At 38.0% G+C, this 21,767-nt stretch overlaps 1 protein-coding gene across 19 annotated transcripts in view; it reads left to right on the forward strand.

The window, feature by feature from the left end:
- Hnrnpr (heterogeneous nuclear ribonucleoprotein R) overlaps positions 1-21,460 on the forward strand; it is a 35,040-nt gene extending 13,580 nt beyond the window's left edge. For 10 of the 19 annotated variants that reach the window (XM_006539221.2, XM_006539228.4, XM_006539222.2 and 7 more), the window contains 6 exons: positions 2,715-2,891; positions 4,845-4,980; positions 7,868-8,082; positions 11,777-11,926; positions 14,655-14,776; positions 14,898-16,160. In XM_006539221.2, coding sequence (XP_006539284.1) covers positions 2,715-2,891; positions 4,845-4,980; positions 7,868-8,082; positions 11,777-11,926; positions 14,655-14,776; positions 14,898-15,507 — 1,410 coding nt within the window. In that variant the 3' untranslated portion in view covers positions 15,508-16,160. Of the gene's footprint in view, positions 1-2,714; positions 2,892-4,844; positions 4,981-7,867; positions 8,083-11,776; positions 11,927-14,654; positions 14,777-14,897 lie in introns of all 19 variants that reach the window. The other 9 variants (NM_028871.2, NM_001277121.1, NM_001277122.1 and 6 more) reach the window with 2 other exon arrangements.
- Positions 21,461-21,767: the final 307 nt, after the last annotated feature.

The raw sequence follows: 21,767 nt of genomic DNA on the forward strand, positions 1-21,767 counted from the left end.
ACACACACAAAACAAACACAAAAACACATACTTAAAAAAAAAAAAAAGAAACTAGGGAAGTTTCACAGTGATTAAGATCACTTGCTGCTCTTGCAGAGGACCTGGATTCTGTTCCTAGCACTACACTGGGTGGATTCTGTTCCTAGCACTACACTGGGTGTCTCACAGCTGTGTGGAGCTCCATTCCAGAGGAATTCCTTCTGCACAGCTTTCTGGCTTCCACATAGGCAGACAAGCAGATACATACATACAGAAATAAAAATAATTTTTAAAAGTTCATTTTTATTTCAAGTACATTAAGGTTTTGCCTGCATGTATGTCTGTATGAGAAATGTTGGAGCTTCTGAATTGGAGTTACAGATAGTTGTGAGCTGTCATGCCAGTCTGGAAATTAAACCGTGGTCCTTCATCTTTCCAGCCCCAAATTAAAAAAAAAAAAAAAAGAAAAGAAAAAAAAAGGTGGCTGTTATTTTAAACAGTACGTAGGCTCTCAGACCCTGTCTAACCTGATCATGCTGTATGTATAGTCTCCAGTTAGTGTTTTATGACTGCACTGGGAAGCAAGTTTTTTTTTTTTTTTTTTTTAAGATTTATTTATTTATTATTATATGTAAGTACACTGTAGCTGTCTTCAGACACACCAGAAGAGGGCGTCAGATCCTATTACAGATGGTTGTGAGCCACCATGTGGTTGCTGGGAATTGAACTCAGGACCTTTGGAAGAGCAGTCAGTGCTCTTACTCACTGAGCCATCTCTCCAGCCCGGGAAGCAAGTTTTGTTTGTTCTCACTAATATACACAGGATATCTATGAGGTCATACATACACAGCCTAATTACTTAGGCTTAGAGAGGGTGGGTTTTTGCTGTCTTGTCCTGCTTGCTCTTCAACTCTTGGACTCAGATGATCCTCCTTCTACCTCTCCCTACTGAGCAGCTGGGAACACAGGTTGAAGCTTCTATGTCCACTATATTACTATGTAGCTGGTTTGAAGCTAGATTATGTAATGTAGGCAGGCCTTGAATTTACAGAGCTCTACTTGCCTCTGCCTCTGAGTGCTGGGCATGGTACACCATGCTTGCACCACCATGCTTGACCATTAATAGTTTTTTGTTGTTTTTTGTTTTTTGTTTTTTTGTTTTTTTTTAACTTTCTTATTTGCAGTGCTAGGGATTGAAGCCAGAGTCTTACTCATTCATGGGAGACGTTCTACCCTGAACTGTATGCCCAGTCCCAGTGATATCTTTCACATGCTTCAGAATGCTTTTGTTACTTTATTCGTTGTCTGTGGTTAGGTCATTGTTCAGAGTTTAAAATTTTGATGTAGATGAGTTTTCACTAGAAAACTTAATGTAAAAGTTTACTGTTTCAGATTTTGTGGCTTATAAATGTTTTATCAGAAGACTGTATAGAGCTGGACATGTAAACCGAGTGAGTGCTCAGGAGGTAGAGGGAGGCACATCACTGAATTTGAGTCCAGTCTGGTCTACAAAGACATTTTCAGGACAACCAGGGGTACACAGAAAATCCCTGTCTTGAACCCTCAATCCCCCCCCCCCCCGCCCCAATACTGATGTTGGAGAAATTTGAAATTTTTGATGTAACTGCTAATTTTCTACTTCAATGTTCTTGTTATCTTATACTTAACTCTACTTTGTAATTTTTTGCTTATAATTAAAGAAATACTATGACTTCCTTAAATGGTATAAAAATAATCTTTTTGATCCTTGGAATTAAATGTGCTAGCCAAGTATGATGTGCTACTTAGGAAGGAGGCTGAAGGAGGAGGGTTGGCAAGAGGCTTTGAAAACTATTAAGGTTGCTTTTTTAGATAACAAAGATTTTAATATTGAGAAAACTTGATGAAATATAGGTTAATTTTCTTACTAAATTACTGTTTTATAAAAATGAATATCATATTTCTATGAAGGTACAGATTAGCTTTTTCTTTATTCTTTGTTTTAACAATATTCCACTTTGTAGTCCTGGCTGCCCTGGTGCTTATAGACCAAGATAGCCTGTAACTCAGAGATTTGTGAGAAAAGGCAAATTATAAAATTTTAAAATTTGAAGTTGTAGCCGGGCAGTGGTGGCGCACACCTTTAATCCGCACTCGGGAGGCAGAGGCAAGCAGATTTCTGAGTTCAAGGACAGCCTGGTCTACAAAGTGAGTTCCAGGACAGCCAGGGCTACACAGAGAAACCCTGTCTCGAAAAACCAAAAAAAAAAAAAAAAAAATTGAAGTTGTGAGTACAGTTTTGTGTAGCTACCAGTTTCTGTTCAGTATAGACCTTAACTTTTTGTCGATGGCCATAAGGCTTTTTTATGTTTGTTTTGTTTTTTTTGGGACAAGATCATACCCTATAATCTTGGCAAGGCTGGCACTACCTGTTTAGATGAGGCTGGCGTCGGAACACATGAGATTTACCTGCGTCTGCCTCACAAGTGCCTGTGTAACCTCATCTGCCTGACTTTATTAAAAGTTAGGGTTCATATTTAATCCAAATCAACTGCCAGATTCAAATTGCCTGAGCTACACAGTGAGTTCCAGTACAGCCAGGGCTATACAGAGAAACCATGTCTCAAAAACAGAGAAAGAAAGAAGGAACACTAAGTATCTTGTGCCTTTATCTCCTAACAGGAGACAGGAAGTCTGACTCTGGTTCTAAAATGAAGAGTGCTTATGTTGGATTCTAATAGGAAGTTTTATTTCAGGTCTTCGTAGGTAAAATCCCAAGAGACTTGTATGAGGATGAATTGGTGCCCCTTTTTGAGAAGGCTGGTCCTATCTGGGATCTACGGCTCATGATGGATCCACTCTCTGGTCAGAACAGAGGCTATGCATTCATCACCTTCTGTGGAAAAGAAGCTGCGCAGGAAGCAGTTAAGCTGGTATGTGGTAAGAGTCTGTCGTCCAAGAACTGAACATTCCAGAGCATAAAGCGGTTCAACAGCATTTGCAGCTAGCATTGCTTCATTTTCTTTAGTCACTGCCTTTAATATCTTTATATTGACTGATTTGGTATGTAACCTTTTATTTTTTCTGATTATAATTCTAAGCTAACAAGGTTGGTTAGTATGATTTTATTTAGTACCAAACAAATTCAGTTTTTTCTTTTACTGTCACTTCTCGCTGTCGAGCTTTAGAATTGGTACTGAAGTATGACGGAGTCTGACATGGTTCTGCAGAGTGTAACCGGAAGACCAGGACGTTTTTAGGATTTGGTTTAAGAAATAGTGTGAATCTGTTTTATTTGTATCACAATCCAGCTGTGCAGTTAACAACTTGTATTCTAACTCTCTTACTTTCTGCTGTGTAACAGCTAGCCTTCCGTGGCTTTCCTTTTCTCTGAGAGCTTCTTACGACCTTGTGTTTTTTAGAGCAGCAGTAAGTTCTGAGTCTGGCCTGTATGCTTTCTGACTCTCGGTGTGTTAAAGTGACAGTGTTACTGTTTTTGGCAGATTTTTGCCAGACATCTAAGGGCATACGCAGTGTGGTATGGCAGGCAGTTCTTGTCCTTTTTTAGCACAGCTGTATCCACCAAGTGTTCTTGTTTCATCAGTGAGTTTGAAGCAGTCCTTTACTAGCTTGGTCCAGGGTTTAGTTTTTCTGATGGATTTTTCTCTTAAAACTTGTGTATTCAATATTAAGGACATTTCAAGGTTTTATTTTCTTGTTTTTGATAGTGTATAGGTAACTAAAAAGATTTATTTATTCATATATATGAGTGCTCTGTTCCCATGTGTATGACAGAAGAGGGCATCAAGATGCCCAGATGGTTGTGAGCCACCTTGTGGTTGCTGGGAATTGAACTCAGTATCTCCAGAAGAGCAGCCAATGCTCTTAACCACTGAGCTGCCTCACCAGTCCCATGGATAACTTTAAAAATATCACTTAGTAAACTAGTAGTAAGTAATGTTAAAACATAAAATAAAATTTATTAAAGAATTCATCACATTCTTTGTTGTCTTCATAAAGTTTTGAAAGTGTTCTGATATTTTATAGCTTTATTCAGAATTGTGGTTTGTATACAGTGTGAAACTCAAAGTTTTTTTTTTTTTTTTTCTTAAAGATTTATTTATTTATTTATTTATTTGTTATATGTAAGTACACTGTAGCTGTCTTCAGACACTCCAGAAGAGGGCGTCAGATCTTGTTACAAATGGTTGTGAGCCACCATGTGGTTGCTGGGATTTGAACTCCTGACCTTCGGAAGAGCAGTCGGGTGCTCTTACCTACTGAGCCATCTCACCAGCCCCCATAGTTAAAGTTTTAATTGTTCCTTTTTACATGTAATTATTTTGGCTATTGCTGATCTATATCTAATTTCATCCTCAAGGACTCAGAATAAATAAAAATAAATAATTTTCAGGTATTCCTTCTGAAATTCTCTGGAAGGGAATGTAGATAAAATTGAAATAAGTCAGCAGTGATGGTGCATGCCTTTAGTTCTAGCACTTGGGAGGTAGAGAATTGCAGGTGGATTTCTGAGTTCTAGGACAGCCTGATCTACACTGAGTTCTAGGGCAGCAAGGGCTATACAGGGCAGCAAGGGCTATACAGAGAAACCATGTCTCAAAAACAAAACAGAGAGAGGGAGAGAGAGAGAAAGGTGTGTTAAAATGAATAGCTTTGATCCCCTTTTTATATGGATGAACAGTAGAGGTTACAGAACTAAGCTATAACTGGGGATTGTAACGAATTCAAAATCTACACTCATGTTTCAGCAAGTGTGAGGGAGCTTGGTGAGTGTTTGATCTTAAATTGTGGGGCTCTTTAGATTAATATTAGTTGTCCTCAGTCTGGGATGGTTTGGGGGTCTCTGGTTCTTTTCTTCTTTGCAGTGTGACAGCTATGAGATTCGCCCTGGTAAACACCTGGGAGTGTGCATTTCTGTGGCAAACAACAGACTTTTTGTTGGATCCATTCCAAAGAATAAAACTAAAGAGAACATTCTGGAAGAGTTCAGTAAAGTCACAGGTAAAAAAAATGCATTTCGAAGTTGGTTTGTGGGGATCTGTTGCATTATTTATAAATATAAATGCTCTCCCAAAAGGAGATAGCTATAATAAACTTAGAGTTCAAGTTTCCTATGTATCAGTTGCTTCTTTCTGCTTTAATAGTAGTTGGACTAAATAAATGTCTAAGTAGTATTGATTTCATGGAATTTCCTTTTCACTTTGTCTTAATCGCATCTTGTTTTTTGTCAGAGCCTTTGCTCTCTAGCTCTCAAGTGGAAGCTTTTTCCTCCAATAACTTTTTAGGATTCGGGAGAAGACAGTTCTCATTTCTGGTTAGCCTGACTACATAACTTTATTTAAAGATTCTAATTGAATCCATGCAGTTGATTGAGAAGTATATTTTATACCACAGGTCCACATACTTAAATATATAACTGGGATGCATGCTTGTATTCTTAGCACTTGGAGGTTAGGAGTTTAAAAAAAGCTTAACTCAAGAACAGTCTGGGATACATGAGATTCTATTTCAAAAAGCAAAGCAGAAGACTATATGTATAATGTGAAAGAACTGAATAAGATTATACCTTGCCTATACCTACTTTCCATTCATTTTCACTTTTTATGTGGGTGTTGAGGCGTTGAACTTAGATTCTCTTGCTTTCACAGCAAGCACTCTTTCCACTGAGCCATTTCCCTACAGCGTTCAAAGGCCTGAAGTTTGCAGCGTAGACCAGGCTGGCCTTGAATTTACAGAGATTTAGCTGTCTCCACCTCCAGAGTGCTGGAATTAAAGGAGTGTGCCACCACGCCTGGCCTGCTCATTTTATTTTATTTATTATTTTTTTAAGATAGTTTTTGTTTGTTTTGTTTTGTTTTTAGTAAAGCTTAAGATCTTGACTCTTACTTTGGTACAAACCCAAAATAGGAACAATTTTTAGACATTGGAGTTCATTGTTATAAGGCTGTACTTCAATGTCCCTCACATCACCAAAGGATTTTACCTCCATAGTAGCTAAGAGTTGACGAGTCTGCGGTGTCAAAGGATGAATTGTAGGCACAGTTATAGGATACAGATTTCCTGCTTATGATCAAAGCTTTTAGACTGAGTGAGCATTTTACTTTTTAAATGTTGAGATTGCACAAGTGAGATGGCTCAGCTAATAGAGGTATTTTTACTGCAGGCCTCAGGATCTGAGTTCAACTCCCAGATTACAAAAATTAGAGAGAACCCACTCATTCGAGTTGTTCTTTGACGTGTACAGATGGATGCTGCCATAGGAGGAGTATCTGCTGATACACACTGGCATGCTTGCTCCCCCCACCCCCGTGAGTGTGTGTGTGTGTCTGTCTGTCTCCCTTCTTTTTCTCTTCGTTTTCCTTTCTTCATGCACATGAATGAATGAGACAAAGAAAGGGAGGGAAAGAAATGGTGAGATTATGATTTGAAAACACTGTTTTAAGATCATGACTTCCTCTTATAAAACCCACTATATTCTTTATGCTTTGTCATCCAGTCATACTGTCTTCTCCCTTTACTTAAACCTATCATTTATTATTCTGGTTTTACCCTTTTTTAACTTAAAGGTTGCCCCATATTAGTTCTTCTTCAGCCCTAAGTTGATTTATTCTTAGTACTCTGATTCATTCATTCACCCATTCATTCATTTTTAGTTTTTCAAGACAGGGTTTCTCTGTGTAACCCTGGCTATCCTAGAACTTGCTCTGTAGACCAGGCTGGCCTTGAAATTACAGAGATCCACCAGCCTCTGCCTCTCGAGTGCTAGGATTAAAGGTGTGCATCACCACCACCCGTGTACTGTAAAATCTATATAGATGACTTATCTAAGGCCAAACTTCAGTTCTATACTATCTAGAATAGATCCTGGATCTTTTCTTCAGAAATTCTATTCAGTCTGAAACCTTAATTTCCATTACCCATAAATTGTTCTACTGACTATTTATACAGTGATTCTTTTCTCTTTGTGTCCTTCTACTCATCCCTCCAAGTGCTTTCCAAAAGATTGATATATATCAAGTGTCCAAGTCAAGAAGTAACTTAATACTAAAGTAACTGATAGAAAACTCATGTTTGTTAAAACAAATTAAAAGTAGAATTATATGAGCTATCATTAGGATTAGTAGTAGTAGGTTAGACCATGGATCAGGGTAGATGGTAAAAAGTAAATGTGCTGGATCTGGACAGTAGAGATGATATAAAAGAATTACTATTTTCTGGCTTGAGGATTTAGCTGGTAGATGACAGATAGGGAAGCCTTGGGAAAATACACTTTGGGTATAATAGTGCTGTTTTGGACATGTGAAATTGGTCCAAGGCATTTTAAGAATCTCACAGAAATCTAGGCTAGAAAAAGTTTTGTTTAAAAGGCTATAGGAAGTGCTTACGGTAAGCTCATGTGATTTAGAAAGGACATGTGGAGGGACAAAGGACAAGGTCCAAGGACTGGACATGAATGGTCACCGAGCATCCTCGCTCATAGTAAAACTAGCTTTTGTGCTGGATATAAGAAAGGTAGGTTGTTTTGTTTTATTTCTGTTTTGTATTTTTGCCTATGACTAGTTGTTGAGAGTTAGTTCTTTTGCATTTGTGTAAGTAATTTTAATCTTGAGGTCCTAATAATGCCTTTATAGATTATGAGGTCATGTTTTATCATTAATTACAAAATTTCATAGTAGCTGGACCTACTTGAAGAACTCTAAAATTGACAGAACACATACTACTGTCCCAAACTCTGCATCGAGTAATGCTGGTGTGGTGTTTACTGTTGGGAGGCTTCTTCAGTCATTTTGTTTGTTTGTTTGTTTGTTTGCTCATTGGCGAGTGGATTTAGGCCTGCCTAATCACTAGACGTGTGGTGGATGCTTTTGGCTTATATATCTGGCTGTTGGTTTAACAGAGGGTTTGGTGGACGTTATTCTCTATCATCAACCCGATGACAAAAAGAAGAATCGGGGGTTCTGCTTCCTTGAATATGAGGATCACAAGTCAGCAGCACAAGCCAGACGCCGGCTGATGAGTGGAAAAGTCAAAGTGTGGGGAAATGTGGTTACAGTAGAGTGGGCTGACCCCGTGGAGGAGCCGGATCCAGAAGTCATGGCAAAGGTAAATACAGAATGTAGCTGTTCACTGTAACTGCTTAGAAAAGCAAAAAGTAGCTGATGCAGCACTAACCCGGTAGCCTGTCCTAGCATTTGCTCAGTTTCCTCCAGATCAAATGTGTCAAAACAACTGAAATCTAGTTTCTTCAAATAAGTGTTTCATACACACCGAGCATTTATTTGATGTTAGGACCATAAAACATACAAAATGTTGGTAATAATAACTATTTTATTGTTGTTATTTTGGGGGGTGGTCTCCCCATAGAGCTCAGACTCATTGGGGACTTACTGTAGCCCAGGTTGGCTTCTTAGAATCCTCTTGCTCCAGACTCCAGACATGAACTAGCTCCCGCGGTGAATTTTATTACATGGCTTTGAATTACATTTTATTTGAATTTATAGTTAATTTATTTTAATGTATCTAGTTACTCTTAGAGTATTGTCCCTGTGAAAAAAGACCAAAGCTTGTCATGCTTGCCGATATTTGGTAAAATAGACGTGACATATCTCCAGAGAGCAGGTCCTCAGGTTCTCATTGTCCAGTTCTGAGACTTCTTTCAATGGTTCCTGGAGCTGAAGGGATTTACTTATCTGCTTGCAGTAAGTTTATGTAGTTCACTTACGGTTCTTTCCTCAGGGAGGCAACTTGATCAGTGCCCGTAAGTTAGTGTTTGGATCTTTGACTGACAGAGGCAAAATGCTCACTTGGACTAGTTTGGAGGATTCTGGTTTATATTAGTATGGTGTGTTAGAATGTTATCTTTGTATGTACAGGCATTTTTGGGCTAAGCAGAGATGATTCATTGAAAAGAATTTGAGAGGCTCTCAGGAATTGTGCTTTCTGTTTTTCTGTCTCACATTCCTTGAGTAGATGAGTGTCCGGGGAGGGAGTAGGAATCTAAATAGTCCTAGTTCTTTCTTTCCTATTTTTTCTTTTTAATTGCTTGATTTCAGTCTTCATTGTTTGTGGCAGTACAGTGTGACTTTGTGCTAACTACTGGACCTTGGATGTCATGTGTTTTATTTGGACTGGATAAGTCTCTTTAGCTCACTACAGCTTTGAGTACCTGTAAGACAAAACATAGCTTCTACTGCTTTTTAAAAATAAAAGTGGGGCTGGTGAGATGGCTCAGTGGGTAAGAGCACCCGACTGCTCTTCCGAAGGTCCAGAGTTCAAATCCCAGCAACCACATGGTGGCTCACAACCATCTGTAACGAGATCTGATTCCCTCTTCTGGAGTGTCTGAAGACAGCTACAATGTACTTACATATAATAAATAAATAAATCTTAAAAAAAAAAAAAAAAAAAAAAGTAAAAAAGTGTATTATATATTGGGAGCAGTAAAATTCCCAGAAATTTCAAGATAAAACTAGTAATTTTGCTTTATCAATCACTTGTCACTCGCTCCTGATAACCTTTCAAGTGGAAGTTCAAACGAAACCCTACTACCTCTACCTAGTAGTAACATTCCTGGCTATTTTCGAACTTGCTTTGTAGACCAGGCCGGCTTCAAACTCAGAGATCTGCCTGTCTCTGTCTCCTGAGTACTGGGACTAAAGGTGTGCATCGCCACTCAGGACCTCCGGAAAAGCAGTTAGTGCTCTTAACTGCTGAGTTATCTTTCCAGCCCCTAAATATTCTTTTTTGAATATTTAAATTATATTCTTGCAGTCCTAGAGTTAAAACACAGGACATGGCAGTGCTTAGGAAGTGCTACACAAATAAGACAACGCTAAGACTGCTGAACATTGTAAGCCTAGCTCCAAGCTTGTTTGTGTCTTGTTTTGGTGCTGTGGGTCAAACTGACAGCCTCATACATGTGAGGAAACCTTCCACCACTGAGTTAGTTACACGTCGGTCCAGGAAGTTCCTTTTCTGTTCAGAGGTGAATAAACGAGTAGAAGCCGCTTAGTCAAGAAGCTAGGTCTCAGTCTCACAGCGGAAAGTTGTTCTCCTTCTCAGTTTTGTATTGTTTTGTTTTTGAGACAGGGTTTCTCTGTGTAGCCCTGGTTGTACAGGAACTCATTATATAGATCAGACTAGTCTCAAACTCACAAATTCACGTTCCTCTCTTAGCATCATGTCCCCCACTTTGCCCAAAAGAAGTGCTAGGACTAAAGGTGTGTGCTACTATGCCTGGACTCAAATCTTTCTGACTCCTACAGCTTTTTATCTGAGTAATAGTTTGTTTAGTAGGTATGTTGTTTTTTCTTGAATAGTTTCTTAATTCAAGTATTAAAAAATTACACAGAAAAGTATACACAATTCCACTTTCTACGTCTATCTTGACTCCTGTAAGGCACCCAATTTTAGTGTTGTCTTAGACAAGTATAGGCAAATAAAAGTATGTTATTTTCCTTAATTCTTAGATAAGTGGCTGTAGGTAGCCTTTTGTGTTTATTAATCTGTATTTGCTTTATTCACCATTCTGTTTGATCAGCTCTGGGAAGATAACTGTATTATTGTTTATAACACTAAACCGTCACATGGTACTGCCAGTTAAATTGGCATTCTGGGAACTCATCTGGTGACTGCATTGTATCTCTCCTTCAGAGATGTGAAGCAGTGGGAAAGAAAGGCTCTCTGTCAGCTCATAGAGCCCCTCTTAGTTTGTGGTCTCCACAGCACACTCAGCTCTATATATGCATTGGATTATTTCTAATCTTTTGTTCTAAGTATAGTAAGTAAGCCTGTGCTATGTGCTGATACAGGGCAGACACGTTGTAGACAGACACTTAGGAGAGAACTGTAGTTCAAAGGGAAATGCAGTTACTAAGATTCTCCCATGCTTGCTTTTATAGCAGGTGTGCTTTATACTTGACAAAATAGAATGTGATCAAACTTGTATTTTGCTCAGTGCTGTTAATAGGTTTGAGTGTTTAATATATGTGGCTTTACATGTATTTCTTTATGAATCATGTAGTCATGAGTTTTGCGTATTTTTCTTATTTTCTGATGCTTCTCTGGTATAAGTTGTGAATTTTTTCATACTTGTCACTTGTCTTCTGACTTTGTTTATGATAGCTTTGTCATAGGTAGTGCCATTCCTTCATTTGGGCTCTAGGTTCTAGGTCACAAGCTGCTTCACATCCACACTTTATTTATATTTGTGAATTTAAAAATTTTAATTTTCTGAGATTATATCATTTCCCCTTCTCTCACACCAATACTTTATAAATAGATCACCCTTGCTTTCCTTTAACATACAGCCCCACATTACTTTTTTACATTTTTAATCTGTTTGGAGTTTCTCTTGGTGTATATTGTAGAAAATAGACCAACTTTCTTTATTTCTCCATTAATGTCACTCTTACTAAATGATTTAATTAAGCATTGTAGTTTGTTTGTCTTTCTTCCCAGCTCTAGTAAGTCTTTTCTTGTATAGTTTTTACATGACTATCCACAGTTTTAGGAGTGAAAATAGGTAAACTTGTTTTAGAGGGTACTTTGGAGCCATGATAAATTGTGAATTAACAATAATAATTATATGTGTTTCCTGCCCCATACCCTCAGTGGTAACTGTTCCCTTGGGACAAAAGGCAAGAGCCAATAGTTTATATAACTTGGTTATTTTTTTAAAAGCCATAGAAAAGTGGTAGCTAATGTGAGAATCATTTCTTCATGTTTCTCAGACTTCCTTGACTACCCTTTTAGACTTGCTGGTTTAAGAGTGCCAGTTTTGTGTTTTTGCTCTTAGGTAAAAGTTTTATTTGTGAGAAACTTGGCAACTACGGTGACAGAAGAAATATTAGAGAAGTCATTTTCTGAGTTTGGAAAACTGGAGCGAGTGAAGAAGTTGAAGGATTATGCGTTCGTTCATTTTGAGGACAGGGGAGCTGCTGTTAAGGTAGGATGAAGTAACTATTTAATATTTTAAAATTGTGAGTCTATGTGTATATCTGTGTGAGGCTATGGGCACATGTGAGTGTGCAGGTGCCCAGTGAAGTTCAGAAGAGGGCACTGGATTCTCTAGAGCTGCAGTTACAGGTGCGAGAACCAAGCTCACTTCCTCTGGAAGAACATTTACTCCTAACGTGAACCACTGCTCTCACCCCATAAAGTAACATTAAAACAGAGATAAAGTTGGTGTCTAGGAGTGTGTATGTGAGTGACTCTGATGTCGTTGTGTAAGTTGCTGGAGTCTGAACCTAGGACCTGCTACATATAAAGCAAGTGTTCTTAAATAAGTGTAACGTTTTATGCAATATCAGGCAAGTCTACATAGCCCTGGCTCTCCTGGAATTCACTATGTAGACCAGGTCAGCCTTGAACTCACAGTGGTGCACCTGCCTCTGTACTCCAAGTGCTGGAATTAAAGGCATCCACCACAACCCCCAGCTCTTAATGGGCAGAGCTTTTCATTTCTTCTTTTCTCCTTCCTTAACTGAAAAATCAAGACTACTTTTGTAGTCTTTTTTTTTTTTTTTTAAATATATGATCGGGAAAATGGAATACTAAGAGAGTCAAACACTGTTCTTTTCTCACATTCTCTATTGATGGTTGTCTTAGTTAGGGTTTCTATTGCTTTGATAAAATTTCATGACTAAAAGCAACTTGGGAAGGAAAGGGTTTATTTGATTTTAAAGCTTGTAGTTCACCATCCAAGGAAGTCTGGGCAGGAACTCAAGCAGAAGAATGCTGCTTATTTTGGCTTGCTCCGCTTGGCTTACTTAGCCTGCAAATTTAGAGCACCCAGGACCACCAGCCCAGGAGTAACACCTCTCACAGGGAGTTGGCCCCGCCCACAGGTTAATCTGATGAAAGCATTTTCTCAGTTGAAGCTCCTAGGAGACTAGCGAGTGCTGACATAGACCAGTGCAGTGGTACACTACTACTGACGTTTGATTTGAGCATTTACTTCCCTGACTAGGTTGATGCTTTAAAGTAGAACTTAAAGAACTACTGGCTGGTATAGGGTTTTGTTTGTTTGCTTTCTTGTTTTTGTAGTACTGATAATCAAAACCTAGAACTGCAAAGCAAGCACATTAGACATTAGCTCTGTTTCTCGAGTTCTAGTGTAGAGTTAATTACTTTGCTTTCTTCTCGTATGTTGTGGAAAATATTTTTAAAAAAAACAAATGGCAAGTTCCCGGGCTAGGCAGGCTGCATGGCTCCAACAGGGTGTTCTCATCTCAACAGATTCTCTGACCCGAGGCTCGCAAGATTTCTCCACCCGACTCACTAATTTCCCTTGGTGGACTGCTGCCATGCCAGCCCCATGCAATGACTGCCCACCTCGTGGTTAGATATCACAATACCCAGTAACCTGGTAAAGTCAAAACTCTTGAAGCTTATAATTAACCAGTCAGATTTATATAACAATAAATTCTCAATTCACAAGATGCTCACAAAATAATTTCAGAGCCAGTTGATAATGATACAAGCTGCCCACCAGGATTAGACAAGTTACCCCAATTATTCTATCCCTACATGATATTATATCTACCTATGGCTATTTAATTGGACAGGGAAAATCCTGACACACTGTTATCTGTTGAAGTGCTGATTATAAAATCCATAGCTTAGGCTCAGCAGTGGTGTGCACTTTCAATCCCAGCAGTTGGGAGGCAGAGACTGAGTTTCTAGCCAGCCCAGTGTATAGAATTCCAGTTCAGCCCGAGAAAGCCTGTCTTTATAGTTTTTGCTTTTTTGGTGGTGTATTGGCATTTCTTTGCTCTGCTTTTAGTTTGGGTGCAGTAAGTCCTATGCTGGATATGATCAGAACTTAGTGTCCTGTTGAGTTTCAGACAGCTATATTCAACTCATTTTTGCATTTCACAGTCTTAAAACATATGTGCAAAACTTAGATAATGAATATCACATCTTTATTGATATCTGAAAAGTTAGTTTTTGTATGATTTTTATTGCTGCTGGCATTTCCCCAGGTGTGGATTGTTTCTAGGATTGATTATTTGGAAAAAGGAGTTTGGCTAAATGAAACTTTTTTTTAAACCTTTAGATTTGCATATTTATTTTATGTGTATGGGTGTTTTGCTTGTGTGCATATGTACCACGTGTGTGCCTGGTGCCCTCAGGAGGTCAGAAGATAGCATCAGATCCTTTGACATTGGAGTTAGGGATGGTGGTGAGCCTCAGTGTGAGTACTGGCACCTGAGCCATCTTCCAGCTCCTCTTTTACCTTCTAAAATAAAATGAGATGGCATTGCTTTTTGTTCTCAACAGTAATTTATGTATAAAACATAAGGTGAGGAAACAGCTCTTTCTGGCTAGGCTACTCTTATAAGTTAAAATAATTATAAAATGCTTACTAAGACACCATATGTTTATACTTTTTCAAGATTTTTTTTAAAAAAAACTATGTGTATATGGGTGTTTTGCTTGCATGTCTGTCTGTCTGTGTCATGTACATGCATGGTGTCCATGGAGACTAGAAGAGGGTGTCACATTCTTGGAACTGGGTGGTATAGATGGCCATGTGGGTGCTGGGAATTGAGCCTGGAGTTCTCTGGAGAGCAGCATATGCCCTTAACTGTTGAGCCAGCTCTCTACTTCCCCATTTATACTAAGTTTTAAAATGCTGTTTCTTATACAATAAACTTAATTTTGTAATTTAGGCTATGGATGAAATGAATGGAAAAGAAATAGAAGGGGAAGAAATTGAAATTGTCTTAGCTAAGCCACCAGACAAGAAAAGGAAAGAGCGCCAAGCTGCTAGACAGGCCTCCAGAAGCACTGCGTGAGTTTATATTTTATTATTTGAATAAAGAATACCTTGGTAACAGATCAGATTAATAAAGTCGGGATGAACCTTAAAGTAAACTGACTTGTTTCTTTTCTTCCTTCCCTCCATTTGCTAGGTATGAAGATTATTATTATCACCCTCCTCCCCGAATGCCACCTCCAATGAGAGGCCGAGGTCGTGGAGGGAGAGGTGGATATGGCTACCCTCCAGATTATTATGGCTATGAAGACTACTATGATGATTACTATGGTTATGATTATCACGACTATCGTGGAGGCTATGAAGATCCCTACTACGGCTATGATGATGGCTATGCAGTAAGAGGAAGAGGAGGAGGAAGGGGGGGGCGAGGTGCTCCACCACCACCAAGGGGGCGGGGAGCACCACCTCCAAGAGGTAGAGCTGGCTATTCACAGAGGGGGGCACCTTTGGGACCACCAAGAGGCTCAAGGGGTGGCAGAGGGGGTCCTGCACAACAGCAGAGAGGCCGTGGTTCTCGTGGAGCTCGGGGCAATCGAGGGGGCAATGTAGGAGGCAAGAGAAAGGCAGATGGGTACAACCAACCTGATTCCAAACGTCGTCAGACCAACAACCAACAGAACTGGGGTTCCCAACCCATCGCTCAGCAGCCGCTTCAGCAAGGTGGTGACTATTCTGGTAACTATGGTTACAATAATGACAACCAAGAATTTTATCAGGATACTTATGGGCAACAGTGGAAATAGACAAGTGAGGGCTTGAAAACGATTCTGTCAAGATCCAATTGGCTCTAGATCTACATTCTTCAAACAAAATTGGCGTAACTGTTTCATCTTTAAGTAGCAGTTTGCTGCCATTTGTATTCAGCTGAAGAAGTCACTATTGTGTATATACTCAAGGCTTCTTATTTTTCTTCTTTTCTAAATGCTCTTGGACATTATTGGGCTTGCAGAGTTCCCTTATTCTGGGGCTACAATGCTTTTATCGTTCCAAGCTTCATCTTAGCTTCAGAACAAACTGTTAAATCATGATTTTGCAGAACCTTTGGTTTGGACAGTTCTGTTCTTTTGGATTTGGAATAGATTACATAGGAGTATGAAGTATGCTGTAAATAAAAGTACAAGCCAGTGCTTTGTCTTAGTAGTTTTAAGAAATTAAAGCAAACAGACTTAAGTTTCCTTGTATTGAAGATAACCTATGACTGTATGTTTTGCATTCCTAGAAGCAGGTTAACTGTGTTTTTAAATTGTTATAACCACACCTTTTTGAAATCTGCCCTACAAAATTTGTTTGGCTTAAACGTCAAAGCCGTGACAATTTGTTCTTTGATGTGATTGTATTTCCAATTTCTTGTTCATGTAAGATTTCAATAAAACTCAAAAATCTATTCAAAACATCACCTATTTCAAATTCAATTGTGTCTAAAACATTACTTTATTCGTAATCCTTGAAGGAATACTGTTTTCAAAGTAGAACTGCCTATGTGAGTGATCAAATTCATGAAAAATTTCTCGTCTATTCCATCATGTATTGTGGATATTAGATTTGAGGATTATTCTAAATTCACATATTCCAAATACCATTTCATTGATTGGTGTTCTTTCATAATCTCTTCTAATTTTGAAATTTTATCCTTAAAAGAAAACAAACAGACTCCAATGTTTTTGAACAGGTATTGGATCATTTTTATTAAAGCAAAATGGAGCTGGGGAAGCGCACTGCAGTTTGTTTTGACCCACATTCTTTCAAATCAAGGACAATTTGTGACTGAAGACCTTATTTGCTGGATAAAAAATTACACATACAGAGAAAACTTAGTATTGTGATGTCATTTGCACTGTGAACTAAAGTCATTTTTAGTGTTCATGATGAGCACCCCTATTTTACTGGTTTAGGACTGTGATTCCCATCGCTGTGTAAACTTGCTTTGGGAAGCAGCCATGCTTTAGAAGAGACTTAAATATCAAGTGGTTATGTCTCTGGCTTTCTGATAAGACCTTTAATTTTTTTACCATGTCTACTGACTTCAGTTTTGTTCCAATTTATTCTAATGACTTTGCTAAATGAAAAGAGCAGAAGAATGTAAACTTTCATTTTGAAATTTTTTCCCCCCGTTTGGTGCTGGGAATTGAAACCAGGACCTGCGCACATGCTACCGTTGAGTTGTATCACTAACCCCTCTAAAATGTTTTACATTATAAAGCATAAGCCACTGGGGGATAATTAAAATGGACTCCCTTGTTTTACGCTCTGTTCCTGTTTGGTGTCTTTTGTGATCACAGTTTCAGGTTTCAGAATCATAAGCCATCCACTTCTTGTCCGCACAGTCAATCACGTTTCCAGTCTCATGACTTCATTTTGAGCTTTAACATTTGCTGATGAAAGCCAAATACCACATTTCTTTTTCAAAGTTTATTCATACAGTATAGTAGTTTAACAGGCTTTATTAAATTTTATTCTATAGAAGTTGATAAAGGAATCATGTGGCCTGTTGTAGTTATGTTAGCATGGGTGTTAGTAAGGTTTAGATTATAGTCTTTTTAAGTTTTTCTAATGCCCGTATATAAAAATAAAGAGAGCAGACAGACACTCTAACTGCTGCTTTTAAACTTATAATAATTTGAGGCCTTGAGTATAAATTAGACTTAAAGAATTAATTTTTTCTTGGAAAGAAAAACATAACTAAAAGTTTTATTTTTTTTCCCCCTAAATACATGTTTTGGGCTAGCAAGATTTCCCAGCAAGTGCTGCCAAACCTGACTATGATCCCCAGACCCACTCGGTGGAAGGAGTCACAGTTGTGTTGTAGCACACTTGTGGAAGTCAGAGGATATGTTTCACACATACACAATTAATCGATTAAAAACATTTTAATTAGATGTTTGTCATAAAGAAGATTATGAAAGGAAATAGAAATGATCTGAAAATGCAATTTATTGCACTTCTGCCAATAACCCTAAAATATAAACTAGTAAAACCTCAAGTTCCATTTCAAAATCCTTTCATTGTATAGTCTATTTCAAGTTTTAAGTGGGCACTTCCTATTCTGTTCCTCTCACTAAAGATATATCTGCAGAGATTTCCTTTAATCTTTGCTTTATAAGTTTTTACTTAGTTAAAAGTCAGTGACCCTATATAAAATTTCCCTTTAGAGCTTTCCCTTTTTGATGTCATGTGAGTCATTGCTTGTAGTATCGAGAAAAAGATAACCCCGGTGCTCAGCTTCTCGTAGACAGTGAACGAATGTCAATCAAGGAGAGGCGCACATTCATTCACAGTAGGGAGGGTTTGGTCTTTTAAGTGACTAGGCACAGATTAGGAGTTCTGAGGGGCTTGACTTCCTATCCTACCTTGCCATCTTTTTTTCTCCCCACCCAATTTAGTTGATGAGACTTTATTTATGAGCCTGTCAGATTAAATGAGTGTTGGGAAGTAATACCTATATTGAGGTAGACCTCTCTGTAGGTATCCTCCTGACATTAACAAGTATATTCCTTCCCCATAATGGAATGCAAATTTTTATTTGATCACTCATTTATAGCAGTTGTTTAAATGTGTATATTTATATGAAGGTGTTCTAATTAAAAACAAAAAAGTTCTAATAAGTTGCCAGATTCCTAATTAAATTTGAGTTTTACCTGATCAAAAGATAAGGAAAAATGAGTTTTGGTTTTAAAAGTTCCTTTAAAAAAAAAAAAAGTAGAGCAGAATTGTTTTTCATTTTTCTTAGTTCCTGGGATTATTCTGCAGAAGAAAGCCCAGTGCTTTCTCCTAGTTAGATGATTTTTCTCATTGACTTTGGTATAGGATGTGAACCCTCTTACATAAATTCTGTACAGAAGAGAAAGGGCATAAAATTTCACTCCTATCATAAAGCCTTATAAAAGTATTCTTGAAACTCATTACATCATTTGCCTCCTACTCATTTAAATATAATCATACCTATGTTTTATTAATTGTGTATTATTTGTAAAACCAGTCCCTTCCAGTAAATACTTGCTATAAGGCTAGTCCTTGTTTGTAAATTTGATTTGTAAATTTGCTAAAAGTTTGCCTTTCAGAGACAGTCTTACTGTCCTGAGCTGTTGTCAGGCAGTCAGTTGTGCTTACTGTTTCCGCTATTCTGACGATTTGGAATCTCCTAAGTGAGCAGTGAAGAGAAAGCCTTATAGAAAGACTGCACTGGACCTAGAAATGTGTTTGTTTCTCTGAAATGGAGCTTCTGTTAACTTAGGGGTAGAGTGCTGGTAGAGCCAGTGGATTCCATGACTAACTGCAAAGTCCTCGAACCAAACGTGTTTACTTCTGCATTACAAGTTTGTAGATCAGGTCTTACTTTTGAAACCCAAACCCAAAGCTTTCAAATATTAACTCACTTAATATATTGGTCAATAATTTAATATTAATATTTAAAGTAGTTACTGGTACTGTTTCTAGAAATATTTTTCTTTTAAAAATACATGTTTATATGTGTGTGTGTATATATATATATAAATATATTCATTACTATTGTTATTACTTTGAGGTTACCAGAAGCTCTGGTTTTGCTTTGGTTTTGCTTTTTTATCATTTTCAGACGTTGTCCAGAAATCTGCAAGTGTTCTCTTCCTGTTTTAACTCCTTCCTTTTATCACCTGACTATCAGGGAAGCGAGGTTGAGGCTGCCCTGCCCTGACATGTCATGATGTCGACTTGCTAGGTGGGGTTCGCTGGGGACCATAACCAGTGGAATTGTTGGTAAGAACTTTTTTTTTCTATTTCTTTTTCTTTCTGTTTTTCTGTTTTTATTTTTGTTTTTGTTTTTAGTTTATTTACAAGTGGGACATTAGTTGTGGGAAAATGTTGCCCATTATCTTGTAAGCAGGAAATTATGTTGGCTTTAAGGAAAAATAAGTGTCTAAGTAGAATTTGTATTCTCAACAGGAACATATAATAAATACCTAACTCATTTTCAAATTAGTAGATCAGCAGAATATTAAGATATGAAATTTTCCAGTTACAATTTATCAAACCATACCTTACAATCTAGAATATCTGTTGAAGCAATAATGATATTTTACTGTGATTTTAGTCTCTCTGGTATCATCTATTACATTTTTATAGGATATTAGTGTATAAGTATTTTAAGAGATTTATTGTACACTAATGTTTAATGAAAATGAGAAGGTATTGCCTAGATTGGAGGGTTTAAATAGTATATATATTTTTTAATTCTATAAAATTTTAATATTGCAAAATTAAACTTGAGAATTCTGGCAGTTTAATAAAATAGTAGTATTGGTTTTAAAGATCCGTTTATATAGTAACTTAGGATCCAGAGGAAGTTTACGTGGCTGCAGTCTTGAGACCTAGAGCATAAGTAGAAACAAAGGTGGGGCTGAGGACGTGGGTTAGTGAGAGCTTGTATTTAACAATGTTAGAGGCACTAAGTTCAGTCCTCAGCACCCCGTACTAGGTAAAAATAAAACAATTAGTAAATACTGCTAGAGTCAACAGTCTAGATTCCTAGACATGGAAATGGTGAACTAACTGCCTGAGGTGTGCTTACCTGGAATCCCAGCACTGGGGGAGTATGAGCCCCAGGCTGGCACACAATGGAAACTTGCCTCAAAAAAGACCAAGGCTCAGGATGTAGTTCAGTGGTAGAGCGCTTGCCTGACATACATAAAGCTCTAGGTCAATGCCTAGTAGCACAAAAAAATTAAACAGCTAAAAACAAAAATCCTCCCAGCTTATACTCAGGGTATATCATGATGATTGAGTATAAATTGAGGGAAACCAATTTAACAACTAGGCAAAAATAATTATAATTTGTGACACTGAATAAAAGTAATTGCAAGTGTTGATGTTTGAAGAGCTGCCTCAGTATTCTTGTGGACCTTTGCGTTCTGGTGGCAGTGTCAGTCTAGAACCTGGTAGGCATTACACATGTGCTAGTCAGCACTGGGACTGACGTGCTTAGCTCTTGGTGTCACAGTGAAGTCACGTGCTTAGCTCTTGGTGTCACAGTGAAGTCGTGCAGAATCACTAGCAGTTTCAGGGTTGAGTTAAGGTTTTGTTCCTTTGTCCACATTTTATTGTGCGTGCATCAGTGCCAGAAAAAGTGAGGTGTAGAACTTGGTTGCTTGCACTAAACAGCTTCTTGGGAATAAAGTTAATGGTGTTAGGGACATTCAATTTGGATGAGTTTGTGTAAATTAAGAGAAATAACAGTACAATTTATTAACCATATGCATTTGCAACAAAATACACTTGATGGGACCAGAAAGGAAGTGGGCGCTATGGAAGAACTCTTAAATTGCTCCAATAAGGGGCTTCCAGTCCATGTAGCAGCTGTGTCAGGATCTCAGAACATTACTTACTGTGGTTTTTCACAGGTAAAGATTTGGCTAAAGAGGTGCTTCTGGCCTGCTAAAGAAAATAGGTGGAATTGTACTTTAAAGAGTCACTGCAGTATTTAGAGTTATGTTCTCTGGCTATTTCTAGAATTGGACAGAAAATGCCTACAAAACACTAAAAAACTTTCTGGTGTACTACAGTACAGTAACATGAGATATATCCAAATTGGGACAGTTACATGACATGTCCATTTAATCATTTCAAGAAAAACCTGCTTTTGGTACAGTGTTCATGTACCATACCTGTATTGGAATATTTGTATGATGTTAATATTTTTAATAAAATTTAACATGTTCAAAATGTTGTGTTGGTGATTTGGGGTGGGGTGTGATTAATTCAGTTGTACAAAACAGAGTCTTCAGCTGTGTAATTTAGGTTTTTACACTCAAAATTCTTCCCAAATTCAGTCCTAACCTATTTGAAAGAAGCCAGTTAAGGAGTAGCAAAGTGGTTTACTTACTGAATCCCTGCGGGGCGGGGCTCTCCCCGGGGTACTTGAGTACCTTTGTAAGACCTGGGCTCAGAAGTATCAGGCAGAAATGTTGACTCTGGCATTTTAGGCTCCAATAAAGTTTTTCAGAGGAAAATTTAACAACATTGGAAGTGG

The sequence above is a fragment of the Mus musculus genome, chromosome 4 (assembly GCF_000001635.26).
Source record: "Mus musculus strain C57BL/6J chromosome 4, GRCm38.p6 C57BL/6J".
Classification (NCBI taxonomy): domain Eukaryota; kingdom Metazoa; phylum Chordata; class Mammalia; order Rodentia; family Muridae; genus Mus; species Mus musculus.